A 26,923-nucleotide genomic window follows, 5' to 3' on the forward strand; every position below is an offset into this window, starting at 1 on the left:
TTGTTTTATAGAACAATACTTTCCTGTTGAGCTATAAGTCAAATATTAAAAATACCCTAAGTGACAATTATGAAGAAGAAGCATTTGATGAATTTTTCATAAACTGAAAAGGCATTCTGTAAAATGAAAAAATTGTGTCTAATATATCAAATTAATAGGGTTTGGTTTTCTCCAAGAAAGACTTTCTACCTTTGCATATTCTACTTGCATGACCAATTCATTACTTTCTGATGAACTATTTGACAATAAATACCACTAACATTTCAGTAAGACATCATTCTATTTTTTTTTTTGGTGACTCTGAACTTACGCTAAAGAAATCTGATAATTTTTCCATCTCTGTACATACTCTCTTTCCAAAAAAAGTTAACTAAATCACTGAACATTAAATACCCTCCACTCTCTTTCTCTCTACTTTCTCTCTTTATTCCCGCTCTTTCATCAATCTTAATGCTATTGCTTCATCTTGAAACCCCAACTGCTCTAGGAAATCCTCAGGTGGAATCTCCTAACTTGACTTCCAACTTATAAACAAGCTCAGAACATTTCTAACTTTCCATCTCTCTAGTCCCTTGGCTTTGACTGCTTTTTGTCCCAGTCCATAATGTCTGATCTTTGTGTTCAAACTGAAAAAAAAGTGTTGGGTTCAAACTAAGAAGGTTAAAAAGAACTACACTTGTATGTTGGGTGCCTAGAGAAAGTTACAATCCCATAAATATTTGCTGTTCAGCCTATAGATTTTTGTGTGTGAAGAATATACAAGATACAGTCCAAATAAAATAGCATTTATCTTCTCAGTAAGCAAAGATGCCTAAAAGTATACACCCTGTTTAGCTGGAACACAGCAGTTGAAAACAGAAGACAAAATAAAAGCTAGGTGTCATCTGGGTGATGACGATTCTACCTCCCGATTATACAGCATATATTTCCCTTTCTATGTGTCTGCTTGGGCGGAATCAAAAAATACTGGTTGAGTGTCAGGAATTAGGTCCACAGTTTTCAACATAAATGGCCAGCATTAGATGATATCTTTAAAAGACATTTTTATAAAATGAACCTCAAAACCAAAAAGATGCTTTTAATACCATCATTTTCTTCTATAAATTTGCTGCTGCAAATGGTCTGCTACTTTGGGTCACAAAGTGTTCCTGCTGCTGAATTTTTCCATCCACCTAATAGCTACTTTACTCTGTAAATAATGTAGAAATTGCTAAGAAAAAACCCCCCAATTCAGTGAATTTGAAACAGTTGAAAGCTGTTCTGATTAGAAAGAGACAGGGAAAGACAGAGAGAGGGAGAGAGAAAGAGAGAGAGAGATCAAAAAGTGTACAACTTAAAATAAACATTTTACAGCAAAAAAACATTTTCAATCAAGTCAGTCAATGTCATGAGACCAAAGAGAAGTCAGTTTTTAGAGTAAGAAAAAAATTGTATTCCTCTGTCAATTTAACACTGACTATTAAGAATGCATAATTGATGTAAGATGGTGAGAAAATAAGCAAAGATTGTGATACGCAGCCCCACAAAGTGTTCATAGGCAAGTCTGTCTATGATCTACATAGTGGCAGGCAGTAGTTCCCAGGGAACCACTTTCTATATAGAGGGCAAGAGGCAGTGCTAATTTGTGGTAGGAGGTTTTTTGTTTTTTGTTTTTTTTTACCTGAAATTTTGTGGCTTATTTTTTTATAATGACCACATTTTACAGCAGGCAAGAGAGAGAGATATTCCAGTTTCCTAATCTTACTCATTACATGTCCATTCATACTGTTCTTTATTGACATATTTTGTCCTTCAGGGCAGTTATACTCCCTTTCTTTTTCTACCTTTTCCCTTCTCTCTTAATTCAGAAGGAGTGACATTTATTTGTGTTTCCTACATTTCCACACAGTGACTCTTTTGACTGCCCATGTTTCCTCTGGCCACCACCATCTCCTCTCTCACTCGCTCTCTTTTCCAACACCGGATTCCTTCTCTCCCCATGAAACCTAAAACTTTCCTTCATAGTCTAAACTCTGAGAAGACCCTTCCTCATCCCTCTAACACCTACAGGATGCTTCAGTATCCTCTAATAAAATATCTGAGATCTCCTCAGTCCTTTCATTTTACCTGGTGAATTATAATTTAGTTTCTTTCCTTGAACTCGAAAGGGTACAGGGGCCAAAATTCACTAGAAGTCATGTGTTCTTTTTTTTTTGTATTTTTCTGAAGCTGGAAACGGGGAGAGACAGTCAGACAGACTCCCGCATGCGCCCGACCGGGATCCACCCGGCACGCCCACCACGGGCGTCGCTCTGTCCACCAGGGGGCGTCACTCTGCCGCGACCAGAGCCACTCTAGCGCCTGGGGCAGAGGCCAAGGAGCCATCCCCAGCGCCCAGGCCATCTTTGCTCCAATGGAGCCTTGGCTGCGGGAGGGGAAGAGAGAGACAGAGAGGAAGGAGGGGGGGGTGGAGAAGCAAATGGGCGCTTCTCCTATGTGCCCTGGCCGGGAATCGAACCCAGGTCCCCCGCATGCCAGGCCAACGCTCTACCGCTGAGCCAACTGGCCAGGGCAAGTCATGTGTTCTTGAGAAGCATTAACAACATGGAGGAACAGGGAGAAGAATTGCCATTGTTACTTTCCAGGATGGGGCTTATAAAGCTGTGTTGTAATAAAAACAGTCTTGAATTTGAAATTAAAATATCTGGGCTCAAGTCCCATCTTGGTTGCTTGTTAAGTGTATGACTTTGGGTAAGTGAATGACAGTATTGAGTCTTGGATTCTTCATCTATAAATTTACACTGACAATTCTTGCCCTAAAAAATTACTTAGAGAATAGATAGTAGAGTATTTGAAAAATGTTTTATCTATAATATATATTACTTGTTACACATCTTATGTGGTTTTTTTCTTAATCTTATGTTATATTGAGCATGACTAATTTCTCTTAAGCAATAAGCTTATATAGAAACAAAGGGCATTCTCAGGAAAAGGTTGATGATATGGTTGTCAAAAATCCTTAAAAAGTGGTAGTCTTTCATGGTCATAAATTTGATTTTGACTGTGCCCTAAAATTGATCCATCCAGGGAGGCAGATTGATGCCAATCAAACTCATAACAAACTGATGTAAAAACTAGAATGAAACTCCCATTTTCAGTTTCTAGTTACATGTTAAGCTGAATTAAAAATAAAATAGTCACTTGGTAATTATAAAAAAAATTAAGGGTATGTTAGCTAATTTTTTAGTTCTATCTATATTATATTGAAACCAATAAATGTCCCCATCTTACAGTGGAAAATATGGCTTTAGCCTGGTGTCTTTTGGATTCAACATTTCTTTATTAGAAATTGCTTAATTTACATTCTAAATTCTTCTCTCTTTCCTATTTCTCTAAATTCTATGATATGATACCCTTTTTTGATGATATACACTATATATGTTAATATCACTAATTAGGATACAGGTAATTTACTATTCTCTGAGCCTGGGACACATCATGTGTTCTTCCATTCTGTATTGATTTAATTGTCCCAACTCCAGGATATCTAAGGGTGTCACACTGGAGTAGCCTAAAGCTGCTACCAGGTAGTTTGGTGTTGGCTGAATAGGCCAAATGATTAGCCTGGATATTTCATTTTCATTCTCTTTTAGGCTCTCTGGGCATATTATATTACATACATATTATAGTCATTTATCCAAATAAGTAAGGGAAATGGATAAGCTAATTTCCCCTGCTTACTTTCTATTGGCTCATATTCTCCTAAGGTTAAATGAAACAGTTAAATCCTGCAAGCTCATTAGATTTTATTTGATTCTGAGAATAATTTCATGGATGCTGTTCTTTAGAAGAATAGGGTCTGTGGCCTAAAAAGTATTATATTGTAATCTTTCTAAGCCAGTAAGATAATTTAACAAAAAACAACAAAATATTGGTCCTATACCCAGAAAAAGGCAGCTATAAGAGTTTACTGAAACACACCTAAATCAAAAGTATATATGTGAGTTTTACACATGTTCAAAGCAAATTTGTAGTGACTATTCTTTTTCATATAGACTTATCATTTTCAATAGTAAAATTATTCCAATGTTTAGAAGAAAGTGAGTTTTACAAATATTTGATTTACACAAACATATAAAAAACAATAGTATATACTGTATTAACCAAGAATCTTCTGGAAAGTAAAATAGAATAGGTTGTACATCTTACAGATTATAATTATGAGAAGATCTCAAGCATTGCTGATTTCATTACCTTTCTCTGTTTATTATGTATATTTCAGATTTAATATACAAAATCGAGCTTGCAGGTGGCGTGGGAGCAATCTTTCTCCTCCTTATATTGTTTGTGGTCATGTACAAATGCTACCACATTGAATTGATGCTCTTCTACAGACAGCATTTTGGAGGTGATGAACTTTCTGATGGTAAGTTGTCTCCTATTCAAATTCAATTAAAAGGCACAAGTTTGTGATTATGTAAGAGAATACCCTTATTCTTAGGAGATACATGATAAAGCATTTAGAATTAAAGTGATACGACTAATGCAACTTACCCTCAAGTACTTCAGAGAACTTTTATTACCTATCAAGAAAGAGAGGAAAAGGAAGACAATATTAACAGTAGATGAATTTAAGTAAAAGATATATGGATTTGAAAGTTTTATTTTTGTAGTGTTCCTGTATGTCTGAAATTATTTCCAAATAAACAGTTTAACAAGGAAAAATTAGTTGTTCAGTAGATAAAACAATTGCTGTCAAAACTCTTTACCTTACTGAGAAAACAAATTAAAACCAAGTTAATCTTTCCTATAGAAAATAGAAATTTAGATATAGATAATTTTAGCCATTTTTTTATTAAGTTAATTTGGGTGAAATTGGTTAATAACTTTATAAAAGACTTAAATATCTTTCTATTATATCAGGTATACATATTGCATTGTGTGCCCACCATCCAAAGTCAAATCATATTTTGTCACCACATATTTGAGCTCCTTTACCCTTTACTAAGCTTTCAACACCCTTCACTTTGGTAACCACCATACTGTTGTATGTGTTCATATGTTTCTGTATGTTTTTATTTTTGTTCATTTGTTGCTTTTAGTTTTATATTCTACCTAGGAGTAAAATCATACAATTTTTAACATTCTATCTGACTTATTTTGCTTAGCCTGATAGTCTCAAGGTTCATCTATGTTGTTGAAATTATAGTATTTCATCTTTTCTTATGGCTGAGTAGTATTCCATTGTAAACATGTACCACACCTTCTTAATATAATCATCTATCAAAAGATAAATCAGGCCTTGGCCGGTTGGCTCAATGGTAGAGCGTCGGCCTGGCATGCAGGAGTCCTGGGTTCGATTCCCAGCCAGGACACACAGGAGAAGTGCCCATCTGCTTCTCCACCCCTCTCCCTCTCCTTCCTTTCTGTCTCTCTCTTCCCCTCCCGCAGCCAAGGCTCCACTGGAGCAAAGTTGGCCTGGGCACTGAGGATGGCTCTGTGGCCTCTGCCTCAGGCGCTAGAATGGCTCTGTTTGCAACAAAGCAATGCCCCAGGTGGGCAGAGCATCGCCCCCTGTTGGGCATGCCGGGGTGGATCCTGGTCGGGTGCATGCGGGAATTTGTCTGACAGCCTCCCCATTTCCAACTTCAGAAAAATAAAAAAAAAAAAGGATAAATCAGTTTTTTCTATATCTTGGCCAACATTAATTATGCTACAATAAACATAACGGTGTGTATATCTTTGCAAAAAAATGTTTTCCAACTTTTTAGGCTGGTTTGCAGAAGAAATGTTGCTGGATCATATGGTGACTCTATTCTTAATTTTTTGAGGAATCTTCATACCGTTTTCTACAGTGACTGCACCAGGAGCCAAAAACACACAATGGAGAAAAGAAAACCTTTTCAATAAATGGTGCTGGGAAAATTGGAAAGCGGCATGCAAAACAATGAAACTAGATTGCATTTTGCACCATATATAAGAATTAACTCAAAACAAATATAAGACCTAAATATAAGATCTGGAAAAAATAAATTACATAGAAGAAAATATAGACATCAAACTTATGGACTTTAGACTTAGAGCACACTTTATAAATTTAACTTCAAAGGCAAGAGCAATAAAGGCTCTTCAATAAATGAATGGAATTACATTGCTCACAAAAATTAGGAGTTATTTTAAAGCTTCATATTTATGTTAAAATATCCCCTAATTTTTGTGAGTAGTATATATCAAAATAAAAAAGCTTCTGCACAACAAATGTAACTGCCAACAAAACAAAAAGCAAGCAGCTCCTGCAAGGGGTTAATATCCAAAATATACAAAGAACACATACATCTCAACATCAAACAATCTAATTGAAAAATGGAAAAAGAATGGACACTTCTTCCAAGAAAACGTACAGATGTCCAGCAGATATATATGTAAAGATGTTTGACTTCACTAGCTATTAGAGAAATGCAAATCAAAACTACAAGACTTTTCCCATTACCATTTATCCCCCACCCCTCCTCCCTCTACTACCCACCCTTTCCCCTCTGGTAATCACCATGCTGTTGTCTGTATCTATGAGGTATTTTTGTTATTGTTATTTGTTTCGATTTATCCTTTACCTTTTCATCCAGTCCTGCAACCCCTTTCCTCTCTGAGAGCTGTCATTCTGTTATACAGTCTATTTCTATTCTGTTAGTTTAATTTGTTCATTACATTCCACGTAAGATAACACATAATACAATATATACATAATGCATTATGGGATTGTAGAACTGAAAGCAATATTACTTTATTAACTAATGCTCACCCCAATAAATTCAATTAAAAAAGAAAAAAACCTACAATAAGATACCACCTCATACCTGTTAGATTAGCTATTATCAACAAGGCAAGTAATAACAAGTGTTGGAGAAGGTGTGGAGAAAATGGAATTCTCATTAACTGCTGGTGGGAATGTAAACTGCTACACTCACTGTGAAAAACAGTATGGAGTTTATTTAGCCATTCTTGGCATCCAGAAAACAAGCAAGAAGAAACTGGTTAAAAGCTGTAGAGATACACTTTTTAAAGCTCACAGTACATCTGTCCCACATATTTTGGATGATTGTAGCACCATTCTCAAAGGTGATCTCAAAAGGGTAGAAATTCAGAATGTGGTCTGTCATTTTCTTATGTTTCCTGTTCATGGCTCTTGGAAAAATTATGAATGACATATCAATGAAGCACTGTATTGAGCCTTGTTTCATTGAACATTCAAAAATTGATTAATTTTTCAAGAGAACAAATTAACTTTTCCAATAATACCAATAAGTAATCATGGCATGTCACTCTTTATGCATAAAATCTTTTTTTTTTTTAAATTTTTTTTTAGATTTTATTTATTCATTATAGAGAGGAGAGAGAGAGAAGGGGGGAGGAGCAGGAAGCATCAACTCCCATATGCACCTTGACCAGGCAAGCCCAGGGTTTTGAACCGGCAACCTCAGTGTTTCCAGGTTAACGCTTTATCCACTGCGCCACCACAGGTCAGGCATGCATAAAATCTTTACCTACAAACTACTGTAAACCTTGGAATGTGTGTAGCATGACTTAGGTAAGCCAAGGGAAAAAAAAAAAGAAGACTGTAAGTCTTAAAAAGGCAAATGTAAATCTTAGATTTTATTATATTGAAATAGTGAAGGTTAGAACTTTAATTTGTGTGGTTTTTTTTACATCATAGTTTTACCTCAAAGTAGATGGGTTTATTATGTTTTATTTTTTATTAATTTTAATGGGGTAACATTGATCAATCAGGATATATAGACTAATGGAACAGAATAGAATGGCCCAGAAATAAAACCACATGTATATGGTCAAATAATTTTTGACAAAGGGGCCAACAACACACAATGGAGAAAAGAAAGCCTCTTCAACAAATGGTGCTGGGAAAACTGGAAAGCCACATGCAAAAGAATGAAACTCAGCTATAGTTTGTCTCCTTGTAGTAAAATTAATTCAAAATGGATCAAAGATCTAAATATAAGACCTGAAACAATAAAATACATAGAAGAAAACATAAGTACTAAACTCATGGACTTTGGTTATAAAGAGCACTTTATGAATTTGACTCCATAGGCAAGGGAATTGAAGGCAAAGATAAATGAATGGGACCACATCAGACTAAGAAGTTTTTTTTTTATGTTTTATTTTTATAGCGATAGAAAAAAAGCAGAGTGGTGACTAACATCAAAATTTTTTAGTTATCTTTAATTTTAGTTTTATTGTTGCTATTTTATAAACAATGTGAGTGGGTTTTAATTAACTTTTTTGTTTCCACAGCAAATTAGAGAAATGCTATTTGATGAGTACATATACATGCTCTTTATCAAGGTATTGTGTGTACCTAACCATTATAGCAGACCATTTATAAGTATTATTCACCTTTATTGAGACATATCTTCAAAATGAGAAAATGGAATGTGCCGAGCATAATTATATGTTCCAAAAAAATATGAGAATTTGTTCACTTAACTTTAGTTTTTATATACAGCAATAGCTAAAAACCTGAGTTCTTACCTGTGCACAGAAAATAATGAGGTAAAATATGCTACTGATGAAAATGTCACTGGTTCCTAGGTGTCAGTAAGTGTAAAGTATCCAATTGGGAATAGAAAAGGTGCCTTTTCTATATGAGAACATGAAAGGAAGGATACTGTGATTCATTTGTTTTGAGTCTTGATTTTTAGATGATACAATTTATTAAGTTAACCTGCAGAAATTAAATATTTTCTTCCCCTATGTTCATAACTGAGACTGATCAGTTGTAGTACATATTTGTAAGATTAAATTCATGCTAATATTATACAATATTTCAAGGATCAACTATTCCATTTGGCATCTATATCTCCAATGTGGTCCATATTGTCAAGGATAATTGAGTGAGATAGAACATTTTGGTTAGAATACTTTATGTTTTGACTCAAATCCAGTTGTTTTAAGGGGAAAAATTCAATGTGGTGGAGAAAGACTTCAAAGATTTTCATTAAGAAGGAGAGTTAAAATGGTTTATATTCCTATATGGAGTGTAAACTTTGCACCTTAAATACACAACCTCTGTACTTGCTGAAGGGGATGCTAAAAAGTCAACATGTATACAGTGAGGATTAATAAATAAATATTAAATCTCCTTAAGAAATATTCAGTTTCATAATGCCAAATGTCATCTAAATAACTTATCCAAATTTTTTATTTCTTTATTTAAATATTTTGGCACCTCATAGATACAACTTAGTTTTACCTATATATATTTTGTTCATGTTTCCTGTTGATTCATATCTAAGGCAGTATTTACTGGGAGTTTTTATAAAATAATATTTTTGGTTTTTTTCTATTTTTAATTTTTTTATTTAAAAAAAATTAAATAGCACTTTAAATTCAGTATTATTTTATATTAGTTTTAGTTGTACAGCATAGTGTTTAATCATTTATTTTACAAAGAATTTCCCGTGATATTTCCAGTACCTAATAGGCACCATACATAGTTATCACAATATTATTGACTATACTTCTTATGCTGTACTTTACCTCTGCATGACTCATTGAAATATGTACTTCTCTAATCTAACCTTCCTCCCTTCCGGAAACTATCAATCTGTCGTCTGTGTCTATGAGTCTATTTCTTTTTTATTTAATTTTTTTTATTTTTTTATTTTATTTATTCATTTTTAGAGAGGAGAGATAGAGGGAGAGAGAGAGAGAGGGGGAGAGAGAGAGAGAGAGAGAGAAGGCGGAGGAGCTGGAAGCATCAACCCCCAATGTGCCTTGACCAGGCAAGCCCAGGGCTTTGAACCAGCGACTTCAGCATTTCTAGGTTGATGCTTTATCCACTGCACCACCATAGATCAGGCTATGAGTCTATTTCTGTCTTGTTTGTTCATTTATATTATTCTTCAGATTCCACATAATAGCAAAATCATGTATTATTTGTTTTTCTCTGACTGACTTATTTTACTAGGCATAATAACCTTTAAGTTCTGGAGGCCAAGATCAGCCTTTGAGGATCATTGTCAGGGCTGATATGAGCTAGGCAGTCCTGTTTTCCTACCTCAAATATTTGTTTTGGGGAGCCCATACTTGATGGTGTATGCTGACCTCACAGCCAGACTAGGGCCTGAAGTGGCAGCAGTGGGCATTGAGCCTCTAGCTTTGTGTAGATAACTGCTAGGCTCTTGTGAGCCAATCCTGGCCTAGGTTGCCCCAAAAGTAGTCTTGCCCCCTGCCTGCCCGCCTACCACAAAGATACCTGCGAGAGAGTGGGGACTTGCACCTCCTGTTCTACTAAATAAGCTGCTTTTTTTTTTGTATTTTTCTGAAGCTGGAAACGGGGAGAAACAGACAGATTCCCGCATGCGCGACCGGGATCCACCCGGCACGCCCACCAGGGGCGATGCTCTGCCCACCAGGGGGCGATGCTCTGCCCCTCCGGGGCGTCGCTCTGCCGCGACCAGAGCCACTCTAGCACCTGGGCAGAGGCCAAGGAGCCATCCCCAGCGCCCGGGCCATCTTTGTTCCAATGGAGCCTTGGCTGCGGGAGGGTAAGAGAGAGACAGAGAGGAAAGAGGGGGGGTGGAGAAGCAAATGGGCGCTTCTTCTATGTGCCCTGGCGGGGAATTGAACCCGGGTCCCCTGCACGCCAGGCCGATGCTCTACCGCTGAGCCAACCGGCCGGGGCCAATAAACTACTTTGACCCCAGTGATGTTACCAGGGTAGGGGGGTTGTCCAGAAGTGGGACTTACATTGTAGAAGGGGCATCTGAGGCCACCGAACTCAAAGGAAGCTCACTGTTTTTCTCTGCCTGGATTAATTTTGGTGCCAGCCAGCCTGATTCATCCATCAACTCACAGCTGTGTCTCCTGCACAGAAAAAAAAAAAAAAAAAAAAAAAAAAAAAGGTCATCTATGCTGTCACAAATGGTAAGATATCATCCTATTTTATCACCAAGTAACATTTCATTGTATATATGTATCACCACTCTTTTACCCACCTATCTACTAATGGGCACTTGTGTGGCTTCCATAGCTTGGTTATTGTAAACAATGCTGCAATTAACAATAAATGTGAATATATTCTTCCCTCCTCTTGAATATTTTGAGATGCTATTAGTTTTTTGAATGGTTGTTAAAATTTCACTGTGGCCTAACCAGGCAGTAGCGCAGTGGATAGAGCATCAGACTGGGATGCAGAGGACCCAGGTTTGAATCCTCAAGGTCGCCAGCTTGAGTGCGAGCTCATCTGGTTTAAGCAAGGCTCACCAGCTTGAACTCAAGGTCGCTGGCTTGAGCAAGGGGTCACTCAGTCTGCTGTAGCCTCCAGATCAAGGCACATATGAGAAAGCAATCAATGAGCAACTAAAGTGACATAACTACAAGTTGATGCTTCTCATCTTTCTCCCTTTCTGTCTGTCTCTCTCTCTGTCTCTGCCACAAAATTTAAAAACAAACAAACAAACAAAAAACTCCCTTGTGGAGTTGTCTGATCAAAGACTCTTGTTTATTGGAAGTCTTTGGATTAGTGCTTCAATTTTATTAGTTGTGATTGATTTCTTCAGATTTTCTGTTTCTTCTTGATTCAGTTTTGGGACAATATATGCTTCCAAGAATTATTTAGGTTTTCTCTCTGTTTCTTCATGTGTCTGGTTAAAAGCTTGTCATTCTGTTTATCTTTTCAGGTAACTACCTGATGGTTTCATTGTCATTTTATGTTGTTGGTGTTTTTTTAAACTATATTTTGCTTTTTTTCTACTGTGGACTTTATAATTTCTTTCCTTCTCACTTTGATCTTTGATTGTTGTTATTTTTCTAGTTCATTAGGTATAAGGTTATATTATTTTATTTTTGTTTGTTTCTTGTGGCAAGTCTGTAATACTATGAATTTTCCCCTTAAGACTGCTTTTACGGTGTTCAGTAAATTTTGTGATGTGCTCTCATTTTTATTTGTTTCAAAGTATATTTTTATTTCTTTTTTTAATCCCATTGTTAACCTATTCATTGTTAGTAACATTTTATTTAGCCAGTATGGGTTTTGTGTTTTTCAGTTTTTTCTTGTGATTGATTTCTAGTTTCACAGCATTGTGGTCAAAGAAGATGCTCCATATGATTTCAATCTTTTTAAATGTATAAAGATACTTTGTGTTTCAACACATGATCTATCTTAGAGAATGTTCCATGTGCACTTGTAAAGAATGTATATTCTCCTGCTTTAGGGTGAAATTCTTTGAAGATATTATTTAAATTCATCTGCCCTAGTATATCATTTAAAGCCACTGTTTCTTTGTTAATTTTCTGTCTGGAAGATTTATTCATTGATGTCAATGAGTTGTTAACATCTTCTACTATAACTATATTCCTCTTGATCTCTTTCTTTATGTCCATCAATATTTTCTTTATATATATATATATATATATATATATATATATATATATATATATATATATATCTGTGTGTGTGTGTGTGTATTTAAGTGAGAGAAGGAGAGATAATGAGACAAACTCCTGCATGCACTCCTGCCAGGATCCACCCAGCAACCTACGTTTGGTGCCAATGCTCTAATTAACCAAGCTATCCCCAGCACCCAAGGCTTATGCTTGAGCCAATTGAGCCGCAAAGCTGTGAAAGGAAGGAGAGAGAAGGGGGAGAAGGGAGGGAAAAGAAGTAGATGATAGTTTCTAATGTGTGCCCTGACTGGAGATTGAGCCCAGGATGTCTGCACACCAGGCTGATGCTCTATCCCCTGAGCCAACAGGCCAAGGACTGCTTTATATAGTTAGGTGCTCTTATGTTGGGTGCATAAATGTTTACAATGGTTACATTATCTTGATATATTTATTTCTTTATTGTTATATAGTGTCCTTTGTCTGTTATGGTAGCCCTTGTTTTAAAGTCTCTTTTGTCTGATATGTGTTACTACACCAGCTTTTTTTTTAATATGCATTTTCATAAAATATATTTTCCCATCCCTTTACTTTTAGTCTGGGTGTACCTTTCATTCTAACTTTGGCCTCTGGTAGACAGCCTATATATAGGTCTTGTTTCTTATCCATTCACATGCCCTATTTATTTTGATTGACGCATCTAAACCATTTACATATAAAGTGATCGTTGAGGAGTACATATTTATTTCCATTTTATTCTTTATAACTATGCCCCACTTTTTTTCCTTTTTCTTCTTAAAAAAAGAACCTTTAACATTTCTTTTAATACTAGTTTGGTGGTAATAAACTCCTTTTTTCTTTTTCTAGTCTGGAAAGCTCTTCATTTCTCCTTCAATTTTAAAGTACAGTCTTGCTGCATATAGTAGTCTTAGTTGTATGTCCTTGCTTTCCATAACTTTGAAAAATTCATGCCAATGTCTTCTGCCTTGAAATATTTCTATTGAGAAATCAACTGATAGTCTTATAGGAGCTTCCTTGTGAATAACTGTCTTTCCCTTGATGCTTTTTAACACTCTCTTTGTCTTTAACAATTGCCATTTAAATTATGATGTATCTTTTTGTGTATCACTTTGGATTCATTTTGTTTGGGATCTCTGCACTTCCTGAACTTATGTGTCTTTTTTCTTCACTTGTTACAGAAGTTTTCAGTCATTCTTTCCTCAGAATGTTCTCAATCCTTTACTTTCTCTCTCTTCTTCTTTTAGCACCCATATGATTTGGATTTTGTTGTGCTTCGTATTATCTCAAAGTTCCCTTAAATCAACCTTATTTTTTATAAATGTTTATTAATTTTAATGGGGTAACATTAATAAATCAGGGTAAATATGTTCAAAGAAAACATCTCCAGGTTATCTTGTCATTCAATTATGTTGCATACCCATCACTCAAAGTCAAATTGTCCTCTGCCACCTTCTATCTGGTTTTCTTTGTTCCCCTCCCCTCCCCCCTCTCCCTCCTTTTCCCCCTCCCCGGTAACCACCACACTCTTGTCCATGTCTCTTAGTCTCATTTTTATGTCCCACCTATGTATGGAAGGAATCATGCAGTTCTTAGTTTTTTCTGATTTACTTATTTCACTCCATATAATGTTATCAAGATCCATCCATTTTGTTGTAAATAATCCGATGTCATCATTTCTTATGGCTGAGTAGTATTCCATAGTGTATATGTAGCACATCTTCTTTATCCAGTCTTCTATTGAAGGGCTTTTTGGTTGTTTCCATGTCTTGGCCACTGTGAACAATGCTGCAATAAACATGAGGCTGCATGTATCTTTATGTACCAATATTTTTTTAGTTTTTGGGGTATATACCCAGTAGAGGGATTGCTGAGTCATATGGTAGTTCTATTTTTAGTTTTTTGAGGAACAACCATACTTTCTTCCATAATGGTTGTATTACTTTACATTCCCACCAACAGTGAATGAGGGTTCCTTTTTCTCCACAAACTCTCCAACACTTGCTATTACCTGTCTTGTTGATAATAGCTAATCTCACAGGTATGAGGTGGTATCTCATTGTAGTTTTGATTTGCATTTCTCTAATAACTAATGAAGATGAGCATCTTTTCATATATCTGTTGGCCATTTGTATTTCTTCCTGGGAGAAGTGTCTGTTCATGTCCTCTTCCCATTTTTTTATTGGATTGTTTGTTTGTTTGTTGTTGAGTTTTATAAGTTCTTTATATATTTTGGATATTAGGTCCTTAGCTGAGCTGTTGTTTGAAAATATTATCTCCCATTAAGTTGGCTATCTGTTTATTTTGTTGTCAGTTTCTCTTGCTGTGCAAAAACTTCTTGGTCTGATGTGGTCCCATTCATTTATCTTTGCCTTCACTTCTCTTGCTTTTGGAGTCAAATTTATAAAATGCTTTTTAAAACCAAGGTCCATGAGTTTAGAACCTATGTTTTCTCCTACGTACTTTATTGTTTCAGGTCTTATATTTAGGTCTTTGATCCATTTTGAATTAATTTTAGTACAAGTGGACAAACTGTAGTCGAGTTTCATTCTTTTGCATGTGATTTTCCAGTTTTCCCAGCACCATTTGTTGAAGAGGCTTTCTTTTCTCCATTGTGTGTTGTTGCCTTTTTATCGAAAATTATTTGACCATATATATGTGGTTTTATTTCTGGACTTTCTATTCATTTCCATTGGTCTGAGTGTCTATTTTTCTGCCAATACCATGCTGTTTTAATTGGGGTGGCTCTATAACATAATTTGAAGTCAGGTATTGTAATGCCCCAGCTTCATTCTTTTTCCTTAGGATTGCTTTGGCTATTCGGGGTTTTTTATAGTTCCATATAAATTTGATGATTTTTTGTTCCATTTCTTTAAAAAATATCATTGGAATTTTGATCGGAATTGTATTAAAATTGTATATTGCTTTGGGTAATATGGTCATTTTGATTATATTTATTCTTCCTATCCAAGAACAAGGAATATTTTTCCATTTTATTGTATCTCTTTCGATTTCCCTTAGAAATGCTTTGTAGTTTTCATTATATAGGTCCTCTACATTCTTTGTTATGTTTATTCCTAGGTTTTTGTTGTTGTTGTTGTTGTTGCAACTGTGAAGGGAATTATTTTTTTGAGTTCGTGTTCTAATGTTTCTTTGTTGGCATATAGAAAGGCTATGGGCTTTTGTATTTTAATTTTGTATCCTGCGAACTTACTGTATTAGTTTATTGTATCTAGTAATCTCTTTGTGGAGTCTTTGGCGTTTTCTATATATAGGATCATATCATCTGCAAAAAGTAAAACCTTTACTTCTTCTTATCTGATATGGATGTCATTTATTTCTTTGTCTTGTCTGATTTCAAAAGGTAGAACTTCTAGCACCATGATAAATAAGAGTGAAGAGAGTGGACAACCCTGTCTTGTTCCGGATTTAAGGAGGAAAGTCCTCAGTTTTGTGCCATTTAATATGATCTTAGCTGAAGGTTTATCATAAATGGCCTTCATCATGTTCAGATATTTTCCTTCTATACCCATTTTGTTGAGTGTTTTAAACATAAAATTGTGTTGTATTTTATTGAATGCCTTTTCTGCAATCTATTAATAGGATCATGTGGTTTTTGTTCTTTGTTGTGTTGATATGGTATATTACATTAACCGTTTTACATATGATAAATCATCCATGAGATTGTGGGATGAATCCCACTTGATTATGATGTATTATTTTTTTAATATGTTGCATTCAATTTGCTAGTATTTCGCTTAGTATTTTAGCATCTGTATTCACTAGAAATATTGGTTTATAGTTTTCCTTTTTTCTGCCTTCCTTGCCAGGTTTTGGTATGAGGGTTATGATGGCCTCATAAAATGTGTTTGGAAGTATTGCTTGTCCTTCAATATTTTGGAAGACTTTGAGTAGAATAGGAACCAAGTCTTCTTTGAATATTTGATAGAATTCGCTAGTATAACCATCTGGGCCTGCATTTTTATTTTTGGGGAGGTTTTTAAAAGTTTTTTCTATTTCCTCTCTGCTTATTGGCCTGTTTAGGCTTTCTGCTTCTTCATGCCTCAGTCTAGGAAGGTTGTATTGTTCTAAGAATTTTTCCATTTCTTCTAGATCATTGAATTTGGTGGCATATAGTTTTTCATAGTATACTACAATAATTCTCTGTATATATGTGATGTCTGTTGTGATTTCTTCTCTTTCATTTTGGATTTTGTTTATATGAGTCCTTTCTCATTTTTCCTTGGTGAGTCTTGCCAAGTGTTTGTCAAATTTGTTGATCTTTTTAAAGAACCAGCTCCTTGTTTTATTAATTTTTTCTATAGTTTTTCTGTTCTCTGTTTCATTTATTTCTGCTCTAATTTTTATTATTTCCTTTCTTCAGCTGGTTTTGAGTTGTCTTTGTTCTTCTTTTTCTAGTTCCTTAAGGTGTGAAGTTGAGTGCTTCACTTGGGCTCCTCTTGTTTTTTTATATAGGCCTAAAGTGATATGAACTTCCCTCTTATCACTGCTTTTGCTGTATCCCATAGATTCTTTTTTTTTATTTATAAATAAATTTTTATTTTAATGGGGTGACATCAATAAATCAGGGTACATACATTCAAAGAAAACATTTCCAGGTTATCTTGTCATTTAGTTCTGTTGCATACCCATCACCCAAAGAGAGATCATCCTCCGCCACCCTCCATCCACTTCTCTCTGTACCCCTCCCCCTCCCCCTCTCCCTCCTTCCCTCCCCCCACCCCCATAGCCACCACACTCCTGTACATGCCTCTTAGTCTCGCTTTTATGTCCCACCAATGTATGGAATCCTGCAGTTCCTGTTTTTTTCTGATTCGCTTATTTCACCCCGCACAATGCTACCAAGACTCCACCATTCCTCTATAAGAGATCCGATGTCACCATTTCTCCTAGCTGAATAATATACCATGGTGTATATGTGCCCCATCTTCTTCATCCAGTCCTCTATTTTTTTACAGTGATTAAAAGCCTTTAAGCAAACTCTTGGCCAATACAGCAAGAATCCCTAAAAGAGTAGTGTCCTTAACATGTTCCCCAAGTCCAAGTTGGCCCCATCACCATGCCAAATCCCTGAAAAATGCAACCCAACCACAGTTCAGTCTGTTAGGAGCTGTCACAGGGAGCAGGAGTCCAGGAAAGTTCCCCACAGGAAAAGTCCGCATGGCACTGGAATTGTTGTCACCATTCTATACTTTGCAGCTCATGTCCAAGTCCCAATGACCGCTGCTTCTAGCTGATAATGATTCAGGTAGACTGGAAAAAGCCATATGCAGCATGCATGGATATGGAGCTTCTGTTCTCCTCTGCCTGGAGAGTTGAGACCAGGTTGCTTTTCCCTGGAGCTCTGTGACTGTGGCCTGGTAAAGAGAACCTTGGGATACACTAAGCTGGGTGGCAAAGGTAAATTCATAATACAAGTTGGCAAAAGGAGGAAAGAGAGCTCTAAATTAGGAGTAGGTCCCAGCCTGAAATATGAGTGGGGCATTGAGGTAGGAGGGATAAAGGAAACACTATATATTAAGCAAAGCAGCAGAAAATAGGACTATCAACACCCACAACAGAGATCTTTGAGGGAAGAATAAAAAACCTGACTATTCAGGCAACACATAGTTAAGTGGCCCTTGTGCGAATGAGATCAGTTTACCTGCTTCTGGGAAGAAATACCCTAGGCTCGTCCACAGTGTCGTAGATGGGGCCGACGGCCCTGGGCACCTTCAGCCTTCAGTGGCAAACCCCAGCTTTCTGGGCAAGGTTAGGTCATAGGTGGCTGGAGCAGGGCTGGAAGAGACTGAACCCTCCCTTAGGGGAGCGAGGGGGAAGCCTACCTTCCAGTGTCCCTGTTTCCTCACAACAGAGGCGTGTAAGCCTGGCAGGCTTTAGCTCAATGACCTTCCTTTCCACTATTGAAGCAGGACCCAGATGGCAACCTATGAGACCCCTTTGGGGTGTTGGAGCCTTTAAGGGTTTATCCTAAAAGCTGGTAGTTCCCCTGATCTCTATTGGGCTTTTTCCGCCTCTAGGTATCTTAAAAGCCATTCTCAGAAGCTCTCGCTGAGGGGTTTGAGGATCCCCATCCGCCTATATAAATCTTTTCCATATATCTGGAGCTATTTGGAAAAGAGACAGAACAGTGCTATTAGCTAGATCTAATAAAGAAGGTAGTAATTTGCAGGCGAAAAAGATTTGGTGTCTCCTGTTCATCAGCATTCAAAAGAAATGTATTTATTTTTAAGTAAAAAGCATGATATGGTATACCCGTCGGAGTCATTGGCCTGGTGTGCAGGATTCCCGGGTTCGATTCCTGGCCAGAGCACACAGGAGAAGCGCCCATCTACCTCTCCACTCCTCCCCCTCACCTTCCTCTTCGTCTCTCTCCTCCTGCCCGCAGCCAAGGCTCCACCGGAGCAAATCCACCCTGGACACTAAGGATGGCCCCATGGCCTCTGCCCCAGTCGCTAGAATGGCTCCGGTTGTAACAGAGCAACATCCCAGATAGGCAGAGCATTCCCCCCAGTAGGCATGCCAGGTGGATCCCAGTCAGGAGCATGCAGGAGTCTGTCTGACTGCCTCCCCATCCCCATCCTCAGAAATAGACAAAAAATAAATAAATAAAAGAAAAAATACTTTAAAAAGGCGGGGGGCCTTCCCTTGTGCTAAAGCTACAGGGAGCATGGAGTGAGCTTGAGTATGTCCTATGAAACATGGAGCTCTATGTTTACATATAAGTCTTTGAAGAAGGAGGAACTGCTGAAATACTTTATCAGCATTTGTCCCTAAGACAGCAGTCTTTATAGTGGGAACACCATACGTAAATATTTGCTGTCTGTCTATAGATTAAGGGGGGAATATGGCAAATGCTGAAAAGCCATGATCTTTGTGCCCCTCCCTTCTCCCAAACCCCTCCCTCTCCTCCCCCCACCCTGTAACCCCAACACTGTTGTTCATGTCTCTGAGTCTCATCTTTATGTCCCACCTATGTATGGAAACATATAGTTCTTAGTTTTTTTTTATTTACTTCTTTCACTCAGTATAATGTTATCAAGGCCCATCCATGTTGTTGTAAAAGATCCTATGTCATCATTTCTTATAGCTGAGTAGTATTCCATAGTATATATATACCAAAGCTTTTTAATCCACTCGTCCTCTGATGGACACTTGGACTGTTTCCAAATCTTTGCTATTGTGAACAATGCTGCCATAAACATGGGGGTGCATTTCTTCTTTCCAAACAGTGCTATGGTGTTCTTGGGGTATATTCCTAACAGTGGTATAGCTGGGTCAAAAGGCCATTCGATTTTTAATTTCTTGAGGAATCTCCATACTGTTTTCCACAGTGGCTGCACCAGTCTGCATTCCCGCCAGCAGTGCAGGAAGGTTCCCTTTTCTCCACATCTTTGCCAGCACTTATTCTGTGTTGTTTTATTGATGAGCGCCATTCTGACTTGTGTGAGGTGATATCTCATTGTGGTTTTAATTTTCATTTCTCTAATCATTAGTGATGTTGAACATTTTTTCATATGCCTATTGGCCATCTGTGTGTCCTCTTTGGAGAAGTGTCTATTCATTTCTTTTGCCCATTTTTTGATTGGATTGTTTGTCTTCCTGGTATTAAGTTTTACAAGTTCTTTATAAATTTTGGTTATTAACCCCTTGTCAGACGCTATGTCAAATATATTCTCCCATTGTGTAGTTTGTCTTTTTATTCTGTTCTTATTGTCTTTAGCTGTGCAGAAGCTTTTTAGTTTGATAAAGTCCCATTTGTTTATCCTGTCTTTTATTTCACTTGCCTGTGGAGACAAATCAGCGAATATATTGCTGCGAGAGATGTCGGAGAGCTTACTGCCTATGTTTTCTTCTAAGATGCTTATGGTTTCACGGCTTACATTTAAGTCTTTTATCCATTTTGAGTTTATTTTTGTGAGTGGTGTAAGTTGGTGGTCTAGTTTCATTTTTTTGCAGGTAGCTGTCCAGTTTTCCCAACACCATTTGTTGAAGAGGCTGTCTTTACTCCATTGTATTGTCTTACCTCCTTTGTCAAATATTAGTTGTCCATAGAGCTGTGGGTTTATTTCTGAGTTCTCTGTTCTGTTCCATTGATCTATGTGCCTGTTCTTATGCCAGTACCATGCTGTTTTGAGTACAATGGCCTTATAATATAACTTGATATCTGGAAGTGTGATACCTCCCGCTTTTTTCTTCCTTTTCAGGATTGCTGAGGCTATTCATGTTCTTTTTTGGTTCCATATAAATTTTTGGAATATGTGTTCTATGTCTTTGAAATAAGTCATTGGTATTTTCATTGGTATTACATTGAATTTATAAATTGCTTTGGCTAATATAGACATTTTAATGATGTTTATTCTTCCTAACCATGAGCACGGTATATGCCTCCACTTATTCGTATCTTCCCTGATTTCTTTTATCAATGTTTTATAATTTTCCGAGTACAAGTCTTTAATCTCATTGGTTAGATTTATTCCTAGGTACTTTATTTTTTTGGTTGCAATGGTAAAGGGGATTGATTCCCTGATTTCTCTTTCTGAAAGTTCATTATTAGTGTATAAAAATGCCTCTGATTTCTGAGTATTGATTTTATATCCTGCCACCTTGCCAAATTCTTTGATCAGGTCTAGTAGGTTTTTGACTGAGACTTTAGGGTTTTCTATATACAATATCATGTCATCTGCAAATAATGATAGTTTTACTTCTTCTTTTCCAATTTGGATGCCTTTTATTTCTTTTTCTTGTCTGATTGCTGTGGCTAGGACTTCCAGAACTATGTTGAATAAGAGTGGTGAAAGGGGGCACCCCTGCCTTGTTCCTGATCTTAAGGGGATTGCTTTTAATTTTTGCCCATTCAGTATGATGTTGGCTGTGGGTTTGTCATAGATGGCCTTTATCATGTTGAGGTATGTTCCCTGTATTCCCACTTTGCTGAGAGTTTTGATCATGAATGGGTGCTGGACTTTATATCAAATGCTTTTTCTGCATCTATTGAAATTATCATGTGGTTTTTCTCCTTTCTTTTGTTTATGTGATGAATCACATTGATTGATTTGCGAATATTGTACCAGCCTTGCCTCCCAAGCATAAATCCTACTTGATCATGGTGTATGATTTTTTCCATATATTGCTGGATCTGGTTTGCTAATATTTTATTGAGGATTTTTGCATCTAAGTTCATCAGGGATATTGGCCTATAATTTTCTTTTTTTGTGTTGTCTGTGCATGGTTTTGGAATCAGAATTATGCTCGCCTCATAAAAGGAGTTTGGAAGTCTTCCTTCCTCTTGAATTTTTTGAAATAGCTTGAGAAGGATAGGAGTTAGTTCTTCTTTGAATATTTGGTAGAATTCACTTGTGAAGCCATCAGGCCCAGGACTTTTGTTTTTTGGGACTTTTTTGATAGCTGTTTCAATCTCATTTGTTGTAATTGGATAGCTGTTTCAATCTCATTTGTTGTAATTGTTCTGATTCTTCCAGATTAATTTTTGGAAGATTATATGATTCAAGGAATGGGTCCATTTCATCTAGGTTGTCTAGTTTTTTGGCATACAGTTCTTCATAGTATTTTCTTACAATATTTTGTATTTCTGTTGTGTCAGTTGTTATTTCTCCACTCTCGTTTCTAATTTTATTTATTTGAGTCCTCTCTCTTTTTTTCTTGGTGAGTCTTGTTATAGGTTCATCAATCTTGTTTACCTTTTCAAAGAACCAGCTCCTGGTTTCATTGATCCTCTGTATTGTTTCTTTAGCCTCTATGTCATTTATTTCTGCTCTGATCTTTATTATTTCCTTCCTTCTACTAGCTCTGGGCTTTTCTTGCTGTTCTTTTTCTAGTTCTTTTAGATGCAGGGTTAAGTTGTTTATTTGAGCTTTTTCTAGCTTCTTGAGGTATGCCTGTAATGCTATAAACTTCCCTCTCAGGACTGCTTTTGCTGTGTCCCATAAATTTTGAGTTGATGTATGCTCATTATTGTTTGTTTCTAGGAATTTTTTAATTTGTTCTTTGATCTCAATGTTAACCCATTCATTGTTTAATAACGTGCTATTTAGTTTCCAAGTGTTTGAATGTTTTTCAATTTTTCTATTGTGGTTGATTTCTAGTTTGATGCCATTGTGATCAGAGAAAGTGCTCGATATGATTTCAATCTTCTTAAATTTGTTGAGCCCGCTTTTGTGCCCTAACATGTGGTCTATTCTAGAGAATGTACCATGAGCGTTTGAAAAGAATGTATATTCTGCTCTTTTAGGGTGAAAGGTTCTGAAGATATTTATTAAATCGAGTTGATCTAATATGTCCTTTAAGTCTGCTGTTTCTTTGTTAATTTTCTTTCTTGAGGATCTATCTAATGATGTTAATGGGGTATTGAAATCTCCTACTATTATCGTATTGCTGTTGATCTCGCCCTTTAAGTCTATCAAAGTCTGCTTTATATATTTAGGTGCTCCTATATTAGGTGCGTAGATATTTATAATGGTTATATCTTCCTTTTGGATTGCTCCCTTTATCATTATGTAGTGACCTTCTTTATCTCTAACTATGGTCTTTGTTCTAAAGTCCATTTTGTCTGATATAAGTATTGCTACCCCAGCTTTTTTTTCATTTTCTTTTGCGTGAAATATTTTTTTCCATCCTTTTATCTTCAGTCTGTGTGCATCTTTTGATTTAAGGTGTGTCTCTTATAGACAACATATGTATGGGTCCTGTTTTCTTATCCACGCAGCTACCCTATGTCTCTTGATCGGATCATTTAAGCCATTAACATTTAAGGTTATTACTGATATGTAATTGTTTATTGCCATTTTTTTCTTTAAAACTGTTTTTCTCTTTTGCTATATTCTTTTTTTCCTTTGATCTGTTTACAACAGGTCCCTTAGCATTTCTTGCAGCCTTGGTTTGGTTGCAGTGAAATCCTTGAGGGTTTTTTTTTTTGTCTGTAAAGCTTTTTATTTCTCCTTCAATTTTAAATGATAGCCTTGCTGGATAAAGTAGTCTTGGTTGTAGGTTCTTGTTCTGCATTACTTTGAATATTTCTTGCCATTCCCTTCTGGCCTCAAGTGTTTCTGTTGAGAAGTCAGAAGTCATCCTTATGGGGGCTCCTTTGTGAGTGATAGTCTTTTTTTCTCTAGCAGCTTTTAATATTTTCTCTTTATCATTTAGCTTTGGTAATTTAATTATGATGTGTCTTGGTGTTGGTTTCTTTGGGTTTCTCCTTAATGGAGTTCTCTGTGCTTCCTGAACATGTGAAACGTTTTCCTGCCTTAATTGGGGGAAGTTTTCCGCTATAATATGTTTGAACAAAGTCTCTATCCCTTGTTCTTTCTCTTCTTCTTCAGGAACCCCTATGATGCGGATGTTATTTCTCTTCATGTTGTCACAGAGCTCTCTTAGATTTTCCTCAGACTTTTTGAGTCTCTTTTCTTTTTTCTGCTCTGCATCCATGCCTTTATTTATTGTGTCCTCTAACTCACTGATTCGATTCTCTGCTTCATCCATCTTGCTTTTAATTCCTTCAATTGTATTCTTTATTTCAGATATTGTATTTGTCATTTCTGTCTGATTCTTTTTTATTATTTCAATGTCTTTTTTTATATTTGTTATCTCTTTATTTAGGTTTTCGTAATGGCCATCTATGGTGGTTCTAATATCTTTGAGCATCCTAACAATCGTTATTTTAAACTCTGCATCTGGTAATTTGGTTATATCTGATTCACTTAGGTCCTTTTCTGGGGATTTCTCTTGGTTTATTTGTGTTGTATTTCTCTGCCTCCGCATTTTCTCTTCACGGGAGTGGCTGTGATCACGTGCTCAGGTGCACAAGGGTTGGTGGCCTTGGCCTTTGCCCCGCCCCCGTGTGTGACGTTATGCTCGGTCCTGAGGGCACTGGCGAGCACCTTTGCTCAGCTGCGGGTCTCCGCCTGTTTCCGAGCTTTCCCCTGCCTTTGCAGGATGATCCCACTCAAGGAACAGCTGCTAGCCTTGGCTCTACCACCAGGCAGGGCTGCTTGCCCAAGCTCAGCTCCGTAGCGGAACTCCGACTCTTCTGGGCTTTTGGCTCCACCCCCGCGGGAGGGGCCGGCTACCAAGTCAGACCACAAGCCTGGGTTGCATGGGCGGGGCAGGGATGTGCTCCTCTGCCCTTGCTCCAGGGCTGGTTTCTACTCTTTCTGGGTTTCCCGCCCTTCTCCTGGAGGCTGGATTACAGGCTGCCAGCAGCTGAGCTTGGCCACTTTTGCACGCCCCCTTCTCCCTAGCCGGGCAAGATTGAGCTCACACCTGAGCCCAGTGGTGGCCAGCTGGCTTCCAACCCTGCCAGCAGATCTGCGCTTTTGTCTTCCGCTGCCGCCCACCCTCCGGCACGTCCTCAGCCGGGTGGGTGGGGGCATTGCAGCTCGGACCCTAAGACTCACTACTGTAGACCCAAAAGCTCCCTCCTTCTATGCGACTCTGCTCTGAATGCTGCGGGGGAGCTTGTTTGGCTGTTCTCCTGCTTCCCTTTGCTGGTATTGCTGTTTCCGGGGGAAATACTCACTTCAGCTTTGGGGAGTGACTCGTCCCAGGGGTTAGGGTGGCTATCTCCCAAAATGTTTCTCCCTATGCCTCCTAGATTGCACTCTCTTCCTGTTACTGTGGTTCTCTTCCCTCTCCCTCCATCCCCAGGAGCCCCGGGTGAGTGTTTGTGAGAGAGATGTTCTGCGTGGTCCCTTTAAGAAGGATCCTGGGTCTGAGAAATCAGACTCTCTCACAAACAGTATCCTGACTTGTTTCCAGCTAAATACTGTCCTTACGCTTCTTCTGGGCTCTGGGGCTGCAGGCTGGGGCTTTGTTCCTGGGGCTCAGGACCCTTTCCCCTCTGCTAAACTCACTTCCCGCCACGTGAGTCTCTCCCTGCTGCTGTCCGCTCCAAGAAGCTGGGCAACCCTCTCCGCGTTTCTGCGTTTCCGCTTTTCCTACCAGTCTCTGTGTGGCTTCTTCAGCGTTCCTGGGTTGAGGAGTCCTTTTAGTTTAGTCCCATCCCATAGATTCTTATATTTTGTATTGTCATTTTCATTTGTCTGTATATATCTTTTGATCTCTGCGCTTATTTCTCCTTTGACCCATTCATTTTTTTAAAGTATGTTGTTTAGTTTCCACATTTTTGTGGGGTTTTTTACCTCTTTTTTGCAGTTGAATTCTAGTTTCAAGGCTTTATGATCAGAAAATATGCTTGGTACAATTTCAATTTTTCTGAATTTGCTGATGTTATTTTTGTGGCCCAACATATGGTTAATTCTTAAGTATGTTCCATGTACACTAGAGAAAAATGTATACTCTGTCGCTTTGGGATGAAATGTCCTGTAGATTTCTATCATATCCAATTGCTCTAGTGTTTCATTTAAGGGCAATATTTTTTTATTTATTCTCTGTCTGGATGACCGATCTAGAGCTGTCAGCAGCATATTGAGGTCTCCAAGTATGATTGTATTTTTGTCAGTTTTTATTTAAGGTCAATAAGTAGCTGTCTTATATATTTTGGTGCTCCTTGGTTTGGTGCATATATATTAAGGATTGTTATGTCTTCTTGATTAAGTGTCCCCTTAGTCTTTATGAAATGACCATTTTTGTCTCTGAGTACTTTTTCTGTTGTGTAGTCAGCATTATTAGATATGAGTATTGCTACACCTGCTTTTTTTTTTTGGATGTTATTTGCTTGGAGTATTGTTTTCCAGCCTTTAACTTTGAATTTGTTTTTATCCTTGTTGCTTAGATACGTTTCTTGTAGACAGCATACAGTTGGATTTTCTTTTTTAATCCATTCTGCTACTCTGTGTCTTTTTATTGGTGAGTTTAAATCATTTACATTTATTGTAATTATTGACACTTGTGGGTTCCCTATTGCCATTTTATAAATTGCTTTCTGTTAGTTTTGTATCTTGTTTGATTCTTCTCTTTTGTATTTCTATCATTTGTTTTTGTTTGTTTGTATTCCATACTTCTTTCCTCTGTTGCTACCTTTTTAAGTCATGTGCTTCTTTGGTGGTTTTTTCAAGGATGGTTGCCATTAAGTAATGAAAAGAGTACCTACCATATTCATTGTAGTACTCTATGGTATGAGTGTTTCTGCACTCCATCGTCCTTTGCTACTGTTAATCTTCGTCCTCTCCCCCCTTTTTTTGCTTTTATTGTCATAGTTTAAATTTGGTTTTATTGTGTTCTTGGTGGAGCTTTTACTTGTGGTTTTGTTTTATTTTGTTCTTTGAATCTGGTTGGAAAACCCCTTTTATTATTTCCTGGAGTGGGGGTTTTCTTATGATAAATACCCTCATCTTTTCTGTATTTGTGAATGTTTTTATTTTTTCCTTCGTATTTGAAGGAAAGCTTTGATGGGTATAGTATTCTTGGCTGATAGTTCCTCTCTTTCAGGGCTTTAAATATTGGGGTCCACTCTCTTCTAGCTTGTAGAGTTTCTGGTGAGAAATCTGATGATAATCTAATAGGCCTTCCTTTATATGCTGTCTTG

At 37.3% G+C, this 26,923-nt stretch overlaps 1 protein-coding gene and 1 non-coding gene across 2 annotated transcripts in view; both read left to right on the forward strand.

The window, feature by feature from the left end:
* Positions 1–26,923, forward strand: part of IL1RAPL2 (interleukin 1 receptor accessory protein like 2) — a 624,194-nt gene that overhangs the window by 571,710 nt on the left and 25,561 nt on the right. Inside the window, exon 8 of the mRNA XM_066250474.1 lies at positions 4,262–4,405. Within this exon, the coding sequence (XP_066106571.1) occupies positions 4,262–4,405 (144 nt within the window). The remainder of the gene's footprint in view (positions 1–4,261; positions 4,406–26,923) is intronic.
* On the forward strand, positions 9,950–10,065 carry LOC136318049 (small Cajal body-specific RNA 20). Its single transcript, XR_010728015.1, has one exon. It is a non-coding gene; the product is annotated as a small Cajal body-specific RNA 20 (non-coding RNA).

The sequence above is a fragment of the Saccopteryx bilineata genome, chromosome X, assembly GCF_036850765.1.
Source record: "Saccopteryx bilineata isolate mSacBil1 chromosome X, mSacBil1_pri_phased_curated, whole genome shotgun sequence".
NCBI lineage: Eukaryota > Metazoa > Chordata > Mammalia > Chiroptera > Emballonuridae > Saccopteryx > Saccopteryx bilineata.